The sequence below is a fragment of the Pristis pectinata genome, chromosome 9, assembly GCF_009764475.1.
Source record: "Pristis pectinata isolate sPriPec2 chromosome 9, sPriPec2.1.pri, whole genome shotgun sequence".
In the NCBI taxonomy this organism is placed as follows: Eukaryota; Metazoa; Chordata; class Chondrichthyes; order Rhinopristiformes; family Pristidae; genus Pristis; species Pristis pectinata.
In genome coordinates this window covers 23228545-23245025 of record NC_067413.1, presented here as the reverse complement: position 1 = coordinate 23245025, position 16481 = coordinate 23228545, and the positions used below count along the sequence as shown (strand labels likewise).

Genomic DNA, 16481 nt, shown 5'->3' with positions numbered 1-16481 from the left:
GATGATTTGCCACTCTTGATGACTTGCTCAGTGATGCCATGTCAGGTGTTGAAATCCCAATTAGTGTGTCCATGAAGGGGGGATGTTAATTGGTCACCTGTTTATGCTTCTTTCCCATATAGCTTGTGCCTCCAGTCGTACTTGTGCCACAGTTTCTCTTCATCCTCAGTTATCGGGGATCAGATGTATCTTTTACCCTGACACCCACATCTGTCAACTCAGACTACAAGGTCATCACTGTCGAATCCTGCTTAAAGAAGCAGCAGATGTGGTCTATCACAGGAAATGTGAGCACTGACAACAGTTCTTGTAGTTTAGTTGTTGCGAAATAATTTTATGTTTTTACCCTACTCCAGCCACATATTTCCTCCTCCTCAGTCGGTGCACGTTCATGCTGGGTACAGTGTCACTGATGATAACTACTAACTGGAACTTGTAAATTGATCACTTGTCAAGAAAAAAACTTAGACTGTACACCCAGACAATTTCCAACAGCAAATGATTAGCTTTTGGTTAAAAATAAGAGCCACAGTTTTTCCTTCCATAGTACATTGATGCTGAAGGTAACTGTAGCACTCTTATCACGAGCCTTTTCTGCAAGTAACTAACACACCCTTGGGTTAAGGTTTGGGAGTCTTTCCTGATCTGAGTGGTGCATTAGCAGTGAGTAGATTAATTAACATGGTGAGGAATTAGCATTGCCAGCAAAGCATGACAAGGGAAGCTGCCAATTAAAAATGAGGACTGCTTATCTGTCTACATCTTCTCCCATCCTACTTCTTGTAAGGACTCTCCCAGATTATCCTGTTTCATCTGTATCTTGTTCTGATGACACTGGTGCTTCTGAAATGTCTTCCTTTTCCCTTAACTGTGGCTTCTCTCCACCAAAGCTTATCGGGTTCTCAACCACATCTGCTCCATTTCCTGAACTGCTGCTCTCCTCGCTCCCACAGCAAGGATTGATCTCCCCTTGTCCTCAACATTCACCACGTCAGCATTCACGTTCAACAGATCATCTTCTGGAATTTATGCCATCACTGATGATATGCCACCACCAGACTCAACTTCCCCTCCTCTTTCAGCATTGGCAGGGTCTATTCCCTCTACAACTCCCTTGTTCACTCTTCCATGTCCACCAATATCCACTCCTCTTGTCATGGCACCTTCCCATGTATCTGCAGCCAATGTAACACCGGCCTCTTTACCTTTTCCCTTCCCATCATCCAAACAGCTTTTCCAAGTGAAGTAGTGATTCATTTGCACTTCTTCCAATCTAGTGTACTGCATTCGGTGTTCACAATGTGGTCTCCTCTACACTGGAGTAACCAAACACAGATTGGGTGACCACTTTGCAGAACATTCCCTCTTGGACAATAAGATTGATCCTGAGCTTTCAGTTGCTTGTTCCTTTAATTCTCCATTCCACTCCCACTCTGGCCTCCCCATCGTTGGCCTTCTGCAGTGAAGTGCAATATAAACTCAAGGATTAGCAGTATGTCTTCCTTACAGAGGCATTACAGCCCTCGGGACACAATATTGAATTCAAGAATTTCTGAATCTGCCTTTCTTAACTGTGTCAGAACTGGGCAGTTCTTATGTAAGATCATCAACCTGTAACATTTACTATTTTTCTCTGTCCACAGTTGCTATCTGAGCTGCTGAGTATTTCCAAAATTTTCTTTTGTTTCAAGAGTTGTGAGCAGCTACTGTGTTCTGAATCTCACAGTTCCAGCAGTTTGTTTGTTTTGTCCCCTGATGTCTTTGTATATTTCCCTTTATTCCTGCTCCTCCACAGAGCACTATGATTGGCAAGCATTCATCACCCTCCCTTAGATGGGAGCAACATCATTTGTGCCTCTGAGATTCTCTTTATTTTCACCTTGGCACAGACTTATCATTTCTTTTCTTCACCTCTTGTCCTACTTTGCCAATTTAAAACTTGCTTGTTTTCTCACTTTTTTGATGAAAGGTCATTGACCTAAAATATTAACTTTCTTTTTCACTTCATGGTAAATGCTGCCTGACCTGCTGAATATCTCTGTTCTTATTTCAGCTTTCAATCAACCATAGTAGTTTGCTTTTAGATTACTTATCTGCTCATTTTAGTGAAAAGCAAACTTACTACAAACCATAGAAGGCTGGGTTGTGGTGAAATATAAACACAACAGATAGTCAGATGTTAAGTACAACTTATTAAGCAAATTAAATATTGTTTGCTTTTTTCCAGTTATAGGAGGGTCATGTGCAGGTCGCTGTGGGAACTATCAACCTGACGAGCCCTGTCAGTGCAACTTAAAATGCGAGGATTATGCAGATTGCTGTCCTGATATTCATACCTGTAATGGTGAGTGAACAAACTCCATGAGAATTTCTGCAAACTATTGCTCACAGTAAGTGAGAACCCTTTGTCAAGAGCACTCCTTTCACAAATATTCTGTGAAAGGAGTGCTCTTGACACCCGGCAATTCCATTTCCTATCACACATTTCCACCTGTACTGACAGATAATTATTTCTTTTCAAATCAGACCCTTTGTTATTAGAAACCCAACCCCAGTTGACCTCTATATTAATTCCTGGCCATGGAATTCTGTTTGGAGAATCTCAAGTGACCCGTGTTGGTGTGGAATGGAAGTCTGTAAATCATTTCCTGGGTGTTCCATATGCAGCTCCGCCCACTGGTGAAGGCCGATTTAAGGCCCCAGCATCCTTCAAATGGACGGGAGAATGGAACGCTACTTTCTACAGGTGAGCAAAGCCGTGCCTGTTGGATATTTCTTTTTGACTGAACAATATTTCTTGTAGAACACAGCTGCCAGCAATATATTGGATGAACTTTCTCCAGTTCTGGTCGATTAATCTCCTGAACGATAATATTGCCCTTGAGAGCATCCTGAGGCAAATAACAAATAATTGAATATGAAGAATTGTAATTATGAGAAAAGATACAAGAAGTTGAACTTGTCTGGAAAATTATCACATTGAAGTTTGGAAAAAATTGAGCCAGACAAGCTGTTGAGCAATGAAATATCAAGTAAATAAGGAAAAAAGAGAAAATGTCATGTATGTTGTAATGGGATAAATTACCAGGGAAGACCATTAAAATGAGCTGTATTAAGACTAGGGTTAGACATTTGTCTTCATAAAACAAGATGCTGGAGGAACTCTGTGGGTCAGACAGCATCTATGGAGGGAAATGGGACAGTTGATGTTTGGGTCAAAATCCTTCGTCTGGACTGAAAGGTAGAGGAGAGATAGCCAGTATAAAAAAGTAAAGGGAAGGTATAGAGCAAGAGCTAGCAAATGATAGGTGGATCCAGGAGGGGGCTGATAAGCAGATGAAGGCGGGTTAGGGTGGAAATAGTGACAGAAGGCCAGGAGGTGATAGGAGAAGGCAACAAAGGGCTGAACTTAGATGGAATCTGATAGGAAAGGAAGGTGGAGCATGGAATCAAGGGAGAGAGGTGCGGGGGTGGGGTGGCCGGGGGCGGACTGATGGGAAAGTGAGGGATGGGGAAACCAGGGGATATGAAGTGTGTGGGCAGATGGAGTGGGTGTGGGAGGGAAAGAAACTGTGTGATGGGGGCCAGAGTCAGTGCAGGAGGAAACTGGGTAGATCAGGACGAGTGAGAAAAGGGTCAGGGTGGGGCAGTTTACGGAAGCTGGAGGAATTCAATGTTCATGCCCATCATATTGTAGACTACCCAGGCAGAATGTGAGGGGCTGTTCCTCTAGTTTGGGTTTGGCCCTATTATAGCAGTGGAGGAGTCTGAGGACAGACTTGTTGGTGTGGGAATGGGGAGAAGAATTAAAATGGCTAGCCACCAGGAGGTCCAGATGGCCATGGCGAACGGAGCCTAGTCTGCTCCTGGTCTCCTGGTATGGACGAGGCCATATTGGGAGCACCAAATGCAATAAAAAGGCCGGAAGATCTGCATGTGAATGTGCATAGTGCCTCACTTGGAAGGGCTGTTATACCTGGAGGGTGGTGAAGGAGGAGGTGTAGGGACACCTCCTACAATTACAAGGGAAAGTGCCTGGGGAAGGGGTGCAATAGGTGGTGAGGAATGAGCAGACCAGGGAGTCACCAAGAGAGTGACCCCCCGGAAAGTAGCAAGGGGTGGGGTGGGGAGGGGAAGATGTGGCTGGTGGTGGGATCACTTTGTAGCCAGTGGAAGTTGCAGTGAATTATTTGCTGGATGCATAGACTGGTGGGGTGATAGGTCAGGACCAGGGGAACTCTGTCCTTATCATGTCTCATGTGCGATGGGGTAAGAGCAGAAGTGCAGGAAATAGAGGTGATGCAGATGAGGGCTCTATCAATAACAATGGTGGGGGGGGCGGAGCCCTGTTTTCCGAAAAAGGAGGACACCTCAGAAGGCCTTATCTCAAGAACAGATGCGGTGGAGACGGAGGAACTGAGAGAAAGGAATGGTGTCTGTTGATAGGCTGTCTCTTGAGATGGAGACACAGAAATCAAGGAAGGGGTGAGAGGTGTCAGAAATGGACCTATCTCTTAATAGTTCTTGCTCCACCCTTCCCTCCACCTTTTTGTACTGGTTATCTCCCCTCTATCTTTCAGACCAGATCAAGGGTCTCGACCCGAAATGTTAACTGCCCATTTCCCTCCATAGGTAACCCCTGACCACACTGAGCTCCTCCAGTTCTTGATTTTTGCTCCAGATTCCAGCATCTGAAGTCTCCTGTGTCTCCATTAGACATTTGTCTGGCTATCTACCAACAATAGTTATAGTCAACAGAATGTACAAGGGGCAAGCTAGGGCAAAGGGAAAATCAGGCAGATGCACCACAGGCAGCCAATTAAACACTTGTTATTTTTACACCATGGTCTAAAATTAAAATTAGCTCTGAGATGTTTTCAATAAAAATGTAATATTCATGATCTCTTTTGTTTCAGGCCTAGTTGCCTGCAGCCAGGGAATGCAAAGGCAATTTACTCAACTGTGGATGAAGACTGCCTCTATCTGAACATTTTTGTACCTAAAAGCATTGTAAGTAGTAATAGTATGGCGATACAAGGGGTTTGCTATAAATCTGCTATGTCACATCATGGTGGACCAATGACCTGCATTTGTATACAAAGTTATAAATCTCAGCTGTAATCAGTTGTTTCTTTTTTCTCTCTCTCAACTTGAACTAATGTTGTTATGTTTATTTTGTCATGTAAGTTATGTATAATCTATGTTAATTTAAGTTTGTTAACTTATGTTTGTCATGTTTGTAACGTACTGTGCTGCTGCTGCTAATTTTCATGGCATTTATAACCTGGGTATGTATGCCAAAGGCAATAAACTTGACAACAGACAATATGTAAAATCATGCACAAGAACAAATTCTTTTATGGCCAGATAGATACATTGGTGATCAGGAGCCTTTTGTCTTCTCTTATTATTTCCTAGTGGATAGTAAGTATGGATGTTGAAGAAACAGACCTTTCTTTTTCTTCTTGGCAACAGAGAAAATTACAGGTTTTTTTACTCATTCATGGAATGTGGTCATAGCTGACACAGCCAAAATTTGCTACCCATTCCCAGTTGCCCTGAAAAGATGGTGGGGGGACTGTCTTGAATTATTAGCTGTTTGAATCACTAATCTACCAAATGACCTGCTAGGCTGCTGGGTTAACTCGGGAAGTCAGTTGAGTGGTAAAGGGTGGGACAACGCTGGCTGTAGCTGAGGATTGTTTTTTTTCAGCAGTGTGAGCAGGAGTGGTGAGAAGCAGAAGCCAAACAGTTCCACAAAAGGAAGAGGAAAACAGTAATTCCTCGATTTACAAAAAGGGATCCATTCCTGGAAAAAATTTGGCTGTGAAGTTTCAAAAACACAAAGGCTGGCAAAATGCATCATGACTATTTTGGTCCAGTGGATTCTATGCATTAGGACTGAAGTGCTATTGTAGTGCTAAGTGAACAATTTCTTTGTGAATTGAAGACACGTTCCTCAGGGAATTAATGGAATTTAGCAAAAATTTGTAAATTGAATGTTTATAAATTGAGGAATTGTTGTAAGCCATTGTTCTCCCATCAACAAACGCTGGAACATGTCTGTCTGCAGGGGCCACAGAGTATGGCATGGTGAGCATAAAGTGAGATTGTTTCATCTATTACGTTCTAATCTCCAGTGATCAGAAGTGAAATTCGACAGATGTTTCCACTTTAGAATATAGAGTCACAATTTAGGTTTACAGATCTATCAAATTTCTTTGACAAAACTGTCAGCTCCACCTTATCCAAAAATCCACCCTTGATCCATCTATCCTTAAAAACCCAGTTTCCACCCTTTCCTTCTTATCCAGTTTCCAGGATTTTCTTCGAAATCCATGTCTGTCTTTCCTAGAACCCCATATTTGAATCTCCTGGCATAACAAAGAAGTGGCCTTAAGCAAGACCACTATTTATTTTTCTTGCAAGTTATCATCTAGAGTTGACAAACATCTATCTATTCTGTTCTCTTCCTGTTCCTCTGTTGCCCATTTCAGCTTGAGTTTTTGTCCTTTTGGGAGGAATTTAGCCCTTCAAGCAGTCAATGCAAATGGAAAAAACATTGAACAAAAATGGCTATAAGTAGCTTCCCAGCCATTGAGATTAATTGATTTGGAGGCCACTGTAAGGGACCAGTGGGTCAGATGTGTTTGGTTGAAAAGTGGGTATGGAAGCTGGATCAGGGAAGATCCCTAAACAGGCTGGTTGGGATTTCCATCGGGCTTTGTATACAACCCCAATCTCTTTGACAACGTAGATGAAGAAGAGGTTCGCCCCGTCAAATCACATCAATACTCTTATGTCATAGGCTCTGCAGTTTCATCTGGTTAACTCCTGCACTTTCTTTGGTGTCTCTATCTTGTCCTCTGGCAACATGCTCCTCTGTATAGATATGGTGGATCCACAGGAGGGGAATGCATTCCATATTGGATTGGACACCTAATGCACACCCAAATCATATGAGTAGCTGGGTAAAACATTCCGGTACTCAGGAAAGGTGTGTCCATAAAGGAAGCACAAGCATGAGGAATCCCATGTTGCTGGAGTCCCATCAACTCTTGCAGCTTCAAGAGAGGAAAAGGCAACAGCTGGACAAATAAATGAACTCTGGCCTGATACCTTAATAATCCTGACTTTGTTTGTGTGACAGATTGGGAACATCCCTGTGTTGATCTTCTTCCACAATAGTGCAACAGATTACAAAGACGGGAGACAAAGCAACATTGATGGATCCAATCTTGCATCAGCTGGAAATGTCATTGTTGTGACAGCAAACTATAGAGTTGGAGTTTTTGGATTTTTAAGTGATGGTAAGCCATTCTGATCTCCCTGATGGAGAATTAAAGTGGCATATTTTGCTGTGAACTTTACCATGTGGGTTTATTGGTGTAAACCTTCATGCACCTCAAGAGTATTCACTGGGTCTCCAGGCAGAAAGACATGACAGGTCAATTTGCAAACTGGAGAATTTTTATACCCATTGGAATGCATGGCAGAAATTTTTCTTGCTGAAAATTGAAGTCTCCTACACTTTAATTCCTTATATATCACCATGGACTTTTCAATACAAAAGGGGTCATTCTGCCAATACTACCTCAATGTCAGATCTACATATTCTGACTACCAATTCTATCTAATAGTGCTAGGCTTTAAAGTCAGGAGAAGCTAAGTATCTACAAGGTTCCCACAGCTAATTGCCCTACAGCAGCAATTGCTCTGTGTGAGTGTGGGAGTGCATGTATGGGTTTGAGCTTCAGGTGAGGGCAATGGCCTTAACAGCATAAAGGTGGACCTTGGGACATTTTCATCTTTCAAACTGATATATAGGTGCACTGCCCTCACCTGGAGTGCTTACAGCTGCACGCACATAATAGAGGAGATTACAGAAGTAGTAGGGGATGAAGCCAAGTAATTGTTTGAATGTACAGTAAGCTTGAGAACTGTAGTATTGTGCCTTTGCTGGACCAGGATCCAATGCAGTCCAGTGAGACAGGTGTTGGGTGAATGGGATGCAAGGCTGGATGCAGATGGCAGAGTTTTTGACAGGCACATTTACACAGCATGAGTGGGATACTGTGAAAAACTGCCACTTGTATGAGCAAATAGTTTCCCTGGAACTTTACTGCATCTTTGGAAGGGAAGAGTGAAGCAAAAACTGGGGAAATAAAAATTAATATGATTTTGTTGAATGCAGGAACTGATGCAATCTCTGGTAACTGGGGCCTTTTGGATCAGATGGCTGCATTACAGTGGCTGCAGAGAAACATTGGTTACTTTGGAGGATCTCCATCAAGTGTCACGATCGCTGGGGACCGCGGTGATGCAGAAATCACCAGTATGAACCTCGTTGCAGTGACTGGCACCACACTTTTCCAACGAGCCCTACTTCTGGTAAGAGACAATGTTATTGGGGTCCTGAGGAAGTTTGGAATAATCTACAGTTTAAAATGGAACTCTTGTTGTGGCAACAAAAAAGTAATTTCTGTGAGATGATTTTTTTAAGATGGTTTGTCACACAATGCCACTGTCTGGCAATGTCTTTCTGCAGATTCAAAGATGGAAATGATCAAGGCTGCAAATTTCTTGGAACTGGTCTTGCTCCTCCTCTGTGGATGTGTCATTAAAGGGGGACCTCAGCCAACTGACATTTCATCTGTGTAAAACTATAAATTTAAGAAAGTGGTGAAAATGCCAGAGAAGTACCTTCTGAAGGGCATTTAGGGGTGGCTATTAAATGATGGCATTGCTGGCAAAGCTATCAGTCTAATAAAAGAAATCATGGATTTGGATCTGGAGAAATACTGGCTTTCTGGTGATACTGTGACTTTTTTCCAAAAGAATGTGGTTAAATATGAATGCAATGATTCTTGTAATATGTTCTTACCACTATAACAACAAAGTGTGATCTATAAGTTGTCCTACTGTAAATGGTAAGGACTATTGCAGTATGATTTTTATGTACAGTCTGTTATGCATGCAAACTAGAGTCAATGGGCACATTTCTGAATACAGCACCAATCCACAATGGTTAGAATTTGAATTATTTTACTATATTACACAGCAGAAACTGAGCAACATAAACATAAATGGTAATAATTCAATAATAGTCTTTATACCTTATGATTTGAGAACACCTGTTGTACATTTGATATTTAAGTTAAGAATACTGATTTCTTTGATATTTTAAGGAATGATCATTTCCTGATAAACACATCAGCCCCTCTGTAGAAATTCATCAGATCAGTCCATGAAACCTCTTTGGAAGCTGAGTACAACCCATTGATGCTGTTATATAAACACATTGTTACTGCTATTGATCTGAGGACAATGTGTGTGTGCGTGTGTGACTATAGGAGTGTGCATGCGTGACTATAGGAGTGTGCATGCATTGCGTATCAGCATAGTTGTTGGTGTATGTTGGTCTGTTGATGTGTGTAGACATGTATTAGTGTTGATGTGTGTGCTTGTGCCTGTGTGTTAATTTGTGTGCCAATGACTCTTGAGTGGGGAAGCAAGAGCCTTATTAGATGAAGCAGGCTGCTAAAATATACAGTGACGATCACAAGAGAAAAAACCAACCCCTTTTAAATTTCTAAATTGAAAATAGTTTGTGTGGTGTGGTGTGGTCAGACTCCAATGTGCAAGTGATGCTTCCATTGCCTCTTACATTTCTATTGGCCACTTTGTAAAAGTAAATTTTATTTTTTGGACTTAGAGTCCCTCACATGTATGGTTATGCCCTTGTCCATTTTTGCAGTTACCTTGCAATCGTATGGGTAAAGGTCAGATGAATTGAAGAGAAAACTTGCATTGTTTGTACAACAAGGTCCCTATATCCAACTTGGTCTTAGGCAGTGCTCTGAATGAGTGTTATCAAGCTAATTGACAATGGAGCATATGACAGTCACACTTATTTCATCCTTTCCCAATATCAAAACAATTTAAGTTTTCACCTATAGAATGTCAGAAGAATATGGATGTATTACCAATCAGAGGTCAGATGTGGCCACAGCTGACTTTCTAGTCCAAAGTTTGGATTAACCCCTTCAGAAGAAGGCAGAGAACATCACATACTGCATAACCCCACAAGTAAGCTGTCGAAATTCACAATGTTAAAAGAGACGAGGCACAATGTTCTGCACTGCATCAAAACTTTCACTAAATTATTCCCATTGAACAGGAATAGGATTTTGACATGGAAAATAGATACTGTTATGCAACTTAAATAATCATATATACAAAGCAGAAATCCTGGGGTAGGTGGGAGAGCTCTTGCGTGAACACCTGTGCACCAACATAGTTATCTGAAGATGCAAATAAACTGTTTTAAAAATCAATGAAAAGACACGGAGAGCAATCACCTCTCCTGGTCCACAACAATGTGATTTGTGATGGAATGGTGAGAGTCTCTGGCACATCACTTAACAGCTCACTTAAGTACAAGTAATTCACAAGCAGGCAAGGGGCACAAGTTATTCAAAGTCATCCTCATATTGTTCTCCTAGTGGCGAAGTGAGAAGGCAGCTGTGCCGGTTCTGAGCACTGGATCTTACAGATTGATGCCATTTCTTCTTGTTGCCACCAGCAATTGAGGTGTCATCCAACTGTGACAAGCTCATGTACGATGCAATACTGTGTCGCAGCCCGTAACTGAGGAAGGTTTCATCTTTGGCTGACAAGTTGTCGCTCAGCAGTTCAGCCCTACCAGTGAACCATAAGAAAAAGAAGTTATTGCCCCCTTCAGACACTAATTGCTTCAGATTATTATTCAATTGTGTAATTTATTACCAACCATCAATAAACTATTTTACATCTATTTAGCATGGTAAAATTTCTCAAGAAAGTTATTGTTAATGACAAGTTAGAACGTGCCTAAGGATATATTACAATAGATGACCAAAAGATTGTTTGTAGAAGATTTCTGAAGTGGTCATTTGTAGAAGACTTGGGGAGAGAAGGTGAGGTGAGGAGGTTTAGGAATATATTCCCGATTGCTGGTATATGACCATTAGGTGTCCCACTAATGGGCAGGGAATGCAACACAACCCACCCCATCATGGCTGCACAGTGTGCCACTGATGGAAGAGACGGTGAAGGGAGGAGCTCAGTATTTTAGGCTCATCATATTCAACTATATTTTCTTTTTGTCCTTAATTAATGGGAGCAGGAAACTACTAAAATGCATAACCAGACAAAGTGCATGGGGGGAACCGTCGAAGAATGAGTACAATGAAGAAAATGTGATGCCATCAAATTAGGTTTGGAGAAAGGCAAATCAGAATGTGTTCAAGTTACAGGGTAGGAATTATGGAGAAGTAATGCAGTTTAGATACCTATGTACAAATTTTGCTAAAAACTAGTGTGTGGGTACAAAGAAGTAATTAAATTGCTCATAAAATGTAAGCTTTTATCTTAGGGAATGTAGCTGAAGATGAAAGAATTTATATTTAGTTCTACACATCCTTGGTAAGGCCTCATCCTCACCTCATCTGTCTTGGACACTGCACTTATGCTTTTAGTTTAGTAGATTAATATTTACATCAGTATGCAACATTTATCCAGTTGCTATACCTGTTTATATTTAATTTGGTGATTGAGTGCATGAGAGGTGTTAGAAGTTGGAAGGAACTGTGTAATGGGTCACATCAACAGGTCATATCTAGACTGGGTGAATGGCCCCTGCCTTGGAATAGGATCTCAAACTTTCAAAGATATGGAGGTCAGTAGTGCTGGAGGATATTTCGGTAGGATCTAATTGTTTGAAATGGAAACTGGGATATTTAAGTCACAATACCAGTTTGGTTTGATTTCAGCGGATCTCCTATCAAATAAGTAAATAAGGTTAATGTGCCAATCTCTCCAGGATTAAGTTGCTTTATAGGTCAGGTAGCATCTATGGAGGGAAATGGACAATGGATGTTTTGGGTTGAGACTCTTCATTCTGGTCTCCAACCTGAAATGTCGACTATCCAGTTCCCTCTGTAGATGCTGCCTGACCCATTGAGTTCCTCCAGCTTTTAGTGTGTTGCTCCAGATTCCAGCATCCGCAGCATCGTGTCTCATCTTTAAATTGTTCGGTATTTGAATATCAATCATTCCTGAGATTGTGCGGAAGAGGAACTAATGAATGTTTTGGTTCAGTTACCTGTTGACATTTCTCCAGCTGAAGTTACTGTTACGTAGGACAACTGGCTGTTCAGGAGGACATTCAGGGCTGAGCTGAGCCAGGCAAGGGTGGGTCAGCAAACAGCACAGGCCATCTGCTACCTCTGAAACAAGAGACACATGATGCATCAGCTCTGTGGTACCTGCAATTCCAATTGATCACTTTAAAGCAAATTTTTAACAGATTGATAAATGGTTAGACTAGAACATCATGCTGGAATATTTAATTCATGACAATAATTAATTAGCCTTAAAAGCCCCCTGCCTTCTGTTAGCATAAGTTTCTAATTCACACTATGGCCATCTTTGAGATTGCAAATTCTGGATGGTTTAGCAATTTTATGTGACACTTCCCAAAAATAGATGTAAATGCAATGGAAGTTGTTGTGATACTCACCAGAATAATGGTTTACCAGATCTTCTAGGCACTGGAAAGTGAGGCGTTCTTGGATATAATACCACCTATTTGGTAAGCGGAAGATCCGATAGTGCTTTACAAATTTCTGACGTGCATCACTGTAGTGCCTGACAGAGAGGCAATATGTACCTGCAAGAACCAGCACACAATCACCAAAAAAAAATTGTTAAAGCTGCAACAATATAATGCCACATTGCTCACATGTTGGTGAGTAATAGATGTGAATGTGCTGCTGGAAAACACTATCAGGAAAGTGAGTCTTTTTGTAACCAATAGCTGTGCTCTTAACCGGTGGGAGGGGAAGTAAACGGTGCTACCCAGGTAGTTTTAAGTTTGCTGAGATGTTTGTAATGTGAGCTTTCCCCTTATCCATCCTCTTCTGAAGGTTACATCAAGCAGCGATTCAGCACTTTGCAAAGTAGCCATTGATAAGTCTGATGATTCAGACCCTGAATTTCGACAAGGACTATTTCAAATGATCACATTCGTGTCAGTAGAAGTTGATGGAATATCTGCAGAAATAAACTTATGAGAAACTCTTATTCTTCTGGAAAATTTGGGGTCAGGGTGTGAGCAGGTTTTATGGCAGGTCTTCACACATAAACCTAAATGTGTGTTACTAGTATTCCGTCAATAATCATACTTGGAAAAATACATTGGTTTCTCTTGGACAAATGCAAGAAGATAAAATGGTACCATTAATCATGGTTGATTGTATCCACAGGTGGGAAATATGGCACAAAAGTAATATAATAAGAACCATATGTTTGGTAAAAATGTGAAATTGTTCACCATAGTTGAAGCAGAAAACACAAAATTGTTGAAAAGAAGATTAGATGGTTCAAAGAAGGAGTGAACAAGTCAAATTGAGTCAAGTCGAGTTCATTGTCATATGCACAAGTTCAATGAAAAACTTACTTGCAACAGCAATACAGGCACATAACATTAGAGACACAATGTTCACAAGAAAATAAATTAAACAAATTATACAAGAAAGAACACAATTTGAACAAATAAAAAAAACAAAGTCCATTGTAGTGAAAAGTGATCAAAATAGTCATAGTGTTACTATACTGAGGTAGTGTTTAGGATTGTGCATTTTGGTTCAAGAACTGAATGGTTGAAATAGAAGTAGCAGGAGAGTAAAATCAGATATATACTTTGGAAATCACCAATAGAAATCCAGTTGGGTTAACAGCTTAATTTTCTGCTAAAGTTGTTGATGATTTTGTACACGTTTTTTGTGTATAATTGGACAAAAATGAACTTACCTTTTTGGCTTTCGCTTTGCCTTATCAAGAAGGAACCTACTCTGTTGCCAGACAGCTGCAGTAACTCTTCTGCCTTTCGTCTTCCGATTCCTTCAAAGAGCCAGCTGTGCGCAGAACACAGTGCCAGTGATTATTTACCAGATAAATGGGGCGAGGAATGGTTTCATGCTCAATTGAGCTTATTTATTATTTCAGAAAGATTGATCTTGAAATACCACTACTTTATTATCTAGAAGAGCATTCTAAACTACGATTTGAAATACTTTGTATCACTGGAAGTGCCATACAACATGATCAAGCTGTCTAGGGAGAGCAGTCACCATTGTTTTGTAAGGAACCTATAATTGTTAAAAGGAAGTGGCATGAGGGCACTTGCAAAATAATAATATTAGACAGGATCAACATGGATTTACAAATGGAAACCTGTGTTCAGCAAATGTAGCAGATAGTGCTGAGAGTGTATCTCAGAGGGTAGATAATGAAGAACAGAGGATATAGTAACTATGGATTTTCAAAAATTACTTGTTAAGAGTACCTCGTAAAAATCTGTGACAAAATAAAGGTTTCTATGGGTAACGTATTAGCACAGATAGCAACTTCGTTAAAGGACAGAAAACAGGAAGTCAGAATAATTTTTTTTCAAGTTGGCAAACAGTTATCACTGTGGTGCCATAGGAATAGATGGTATGGCCCCACCTATTTACATTTTGTATTATGACATGAATGAAATGACTTGACTGTATCATATACATTTTCTGATAGTACACAGGGGAAATCGGCAAAAAGGAGAATGTAAAGCTTCTGCAAAGGAATGTGGGCACGTTAAGCATGTTAGCGGATGCAGTATAATAGGGTATATGTGAGGTTATTCATTTTGAAAGAACAGGAAAAACAAATTATCTTTTTAAATGATGAGAACCTATTGAACATGAGTTCAGAAAAGGATCATGGTGTGCTGGTTCATGAGATAAAGAAAGAAAACATGCAAGTACAGGAAGCTTTTTCGCAAGGGGTTTGGAGTACGGATGTAAGAAAGTCTCACTGTAATGCAAAGAATTTACCAGGAAACACACTGTTAAAAGCATATTAGTATTCACTGTTTCACAACTGACACCAAATTACTCCTACTTCCTCCATACAAAAAATATGAGTGTCTAATGCATGTCCACATGTTAGGACAGCTGCATTGTTTTGCAAGCTTGATCCAGCAAGACAAGAGGGATTTGCTTTTTCAGGTCTGAGGCACAGGAGTCCAGCACGTGGAGCCACCTTTAGGTATGTCCACTTTAAGTTTAGCTCATCCTTCACTGCAGGTCGAGGCTAGATTCCAACCCTCCTTTATTCAATACCTCTTGTGATTGGTCCTCTCTTGATTCAAGGCAGAAGATTTAGGTCTTCTGACATCTGAGAAGCCCATACATGTGACAGTACCTGGGCTCCTCCAAATCCAATTGCTTCATCACTACCCCACCATACTGAATGTAGAGCTGCATGTCTCCTCCATGCTTTCTAAATTAATTCACCCCTGTAATTTTCTGAGATTACTGTGATCCTCCAATTCTGGCCACTTTTGTATCCCCAAACTTCAACAATCCACCATTGGCAGCTTTGCCTACAGTTCCCTTGCGTCCAAGCTCTGGAACTCCCTTCCCAAATCCAGCATTCTACTCCTGCCTTCTTCATTAAGATGTTCCTTTGGACCTTCTTCTTTGATCAAATTTTGATCAACTGCCCAAATTTATGTGGTTTAACCTCAAATTTTATTTGATAACATCCTGTCTAGGATATTTTATTACAATGAAGGCTTTATATAATTTTGAGTTGTTGTCGAGGGAGGAAACTGCAAGACAGAGAAACTCAAAGTTGAACTGCATTTAACAAACTTACCCATGGTAAACACGAGCCACACAGGCACGAGGGATGTAGTTCTCATGTCCAGCCATAATGGACCTTACTCTCCACCAATCACCTTCTCTAGGGACAGAAAAATATCAAAATGAGAGAACACCCACTTTATTAAGGGAAGTTAATATCTCTGTAGCATTATCTTACACTGCCCTGCCTCAGTCACTCACTGCTGAAACCCACATCTATTCCAAAAACCCAAATCAGGAAAGTGATAGAATAATCACTACTTGGATGAGTATTACTTTAAATCAGGCTATATTATAGAAGATGCCTCCCTTCATTATTGCCACACTCTGGCTTCAGTGTTCATCATCTTACAAGGTGCATGGTAGAAGCAGGCAAACATGGATGACTCTCCTCAGACAGAAGTTGCTTACACAATGCATGTGGTCTTCTTCATTGTTACTTAAAGCACACTTTTCCTGAACAAGTTCCAGTTCACCCTTGGCAATCTGCTTCAGGTGGATCCCTTTAAATAATGTACTCAGCTCTCCCACAGGTCATCAATCCCCTGTCTGCTCCCCATCATTACAGCAAACTGCCCACTATCATGACTACCCCTATTATTCTCACCATGTCCTAGGCAGTGGGTAACAATGCCCCCATCCCAGTCCCCTGACCACTGATATGAAGCCCCTCACTCCCACCCCTACAGCAACCAATCCCTTCCACCTGACTCCCAATGTTATTCCCCACCACCCCACCTCATAGATCACTAA

The 16481-nt window shown here is 40.9% G+C and overlaps 2 protein-coding genes across 3 annotated transcripts in view; one reads left to right on the top strand and one right to left on the bottom strand.

Moving 5' to 3' along the window:
- The window catches only part of tg (thyroglobulin), a 282508-nt gene that overhangs the window by 142569 nt on the left and 123458 nt on the right, over positions 1-16481 (top strand). Inside the window, exons 36-41 of the mRNA XM_052023465.1 lie at positions 123-287; positions 2228-2344; positions 2527-2746; positions 4917-5010; positions 7151-7310; positions 8195-8391. Coding sequence (XP_051879425.1) covers positions 123-287; positions 2228-2344; positions 2527-2746; positions 4917-5010; positions 7151-7310; positions 8195-8391 — 953 coding nt within the window. The remainder of the gene's footprint in view (positions 1-122; positions 288-2227; positions 2345-2526; positions 2747-4916; positions 5011-7150; positions 7311-8194; positions 8392-16481) is intronic.
- Positions 9082-16481, bottom strand: part of LOC127574542 (src-like-adapter) — a 30508-nt gene continuing 23108 nt past the window's right edge. For both annotated transcript variants that reach the window (XM_052023599.1, XM_052023598.1), the window contains 5 exons: positions 15742-15828; positions 13855-13958; positions 12563-12712; positions 12146-12269; positions 9082-10701 (listed from right to left, as the gene is read on the bottom strand). In XM_052023599.1, the coding sequence (XP_051879559.1) occupies positions 10473-10701; positions 12146-12269; positions 12563-12712; positions 13855-13958; positions 15742-15828 (694 nt within the window). In that variant the 3' untranslated portion in view covers positions 9082-10472. The remainder of the gene's footprint in view (positions 10702-12145; positions 12270-12562; positions 12713-13854; positions 13959-15741; positions 15829-16481) is intronic.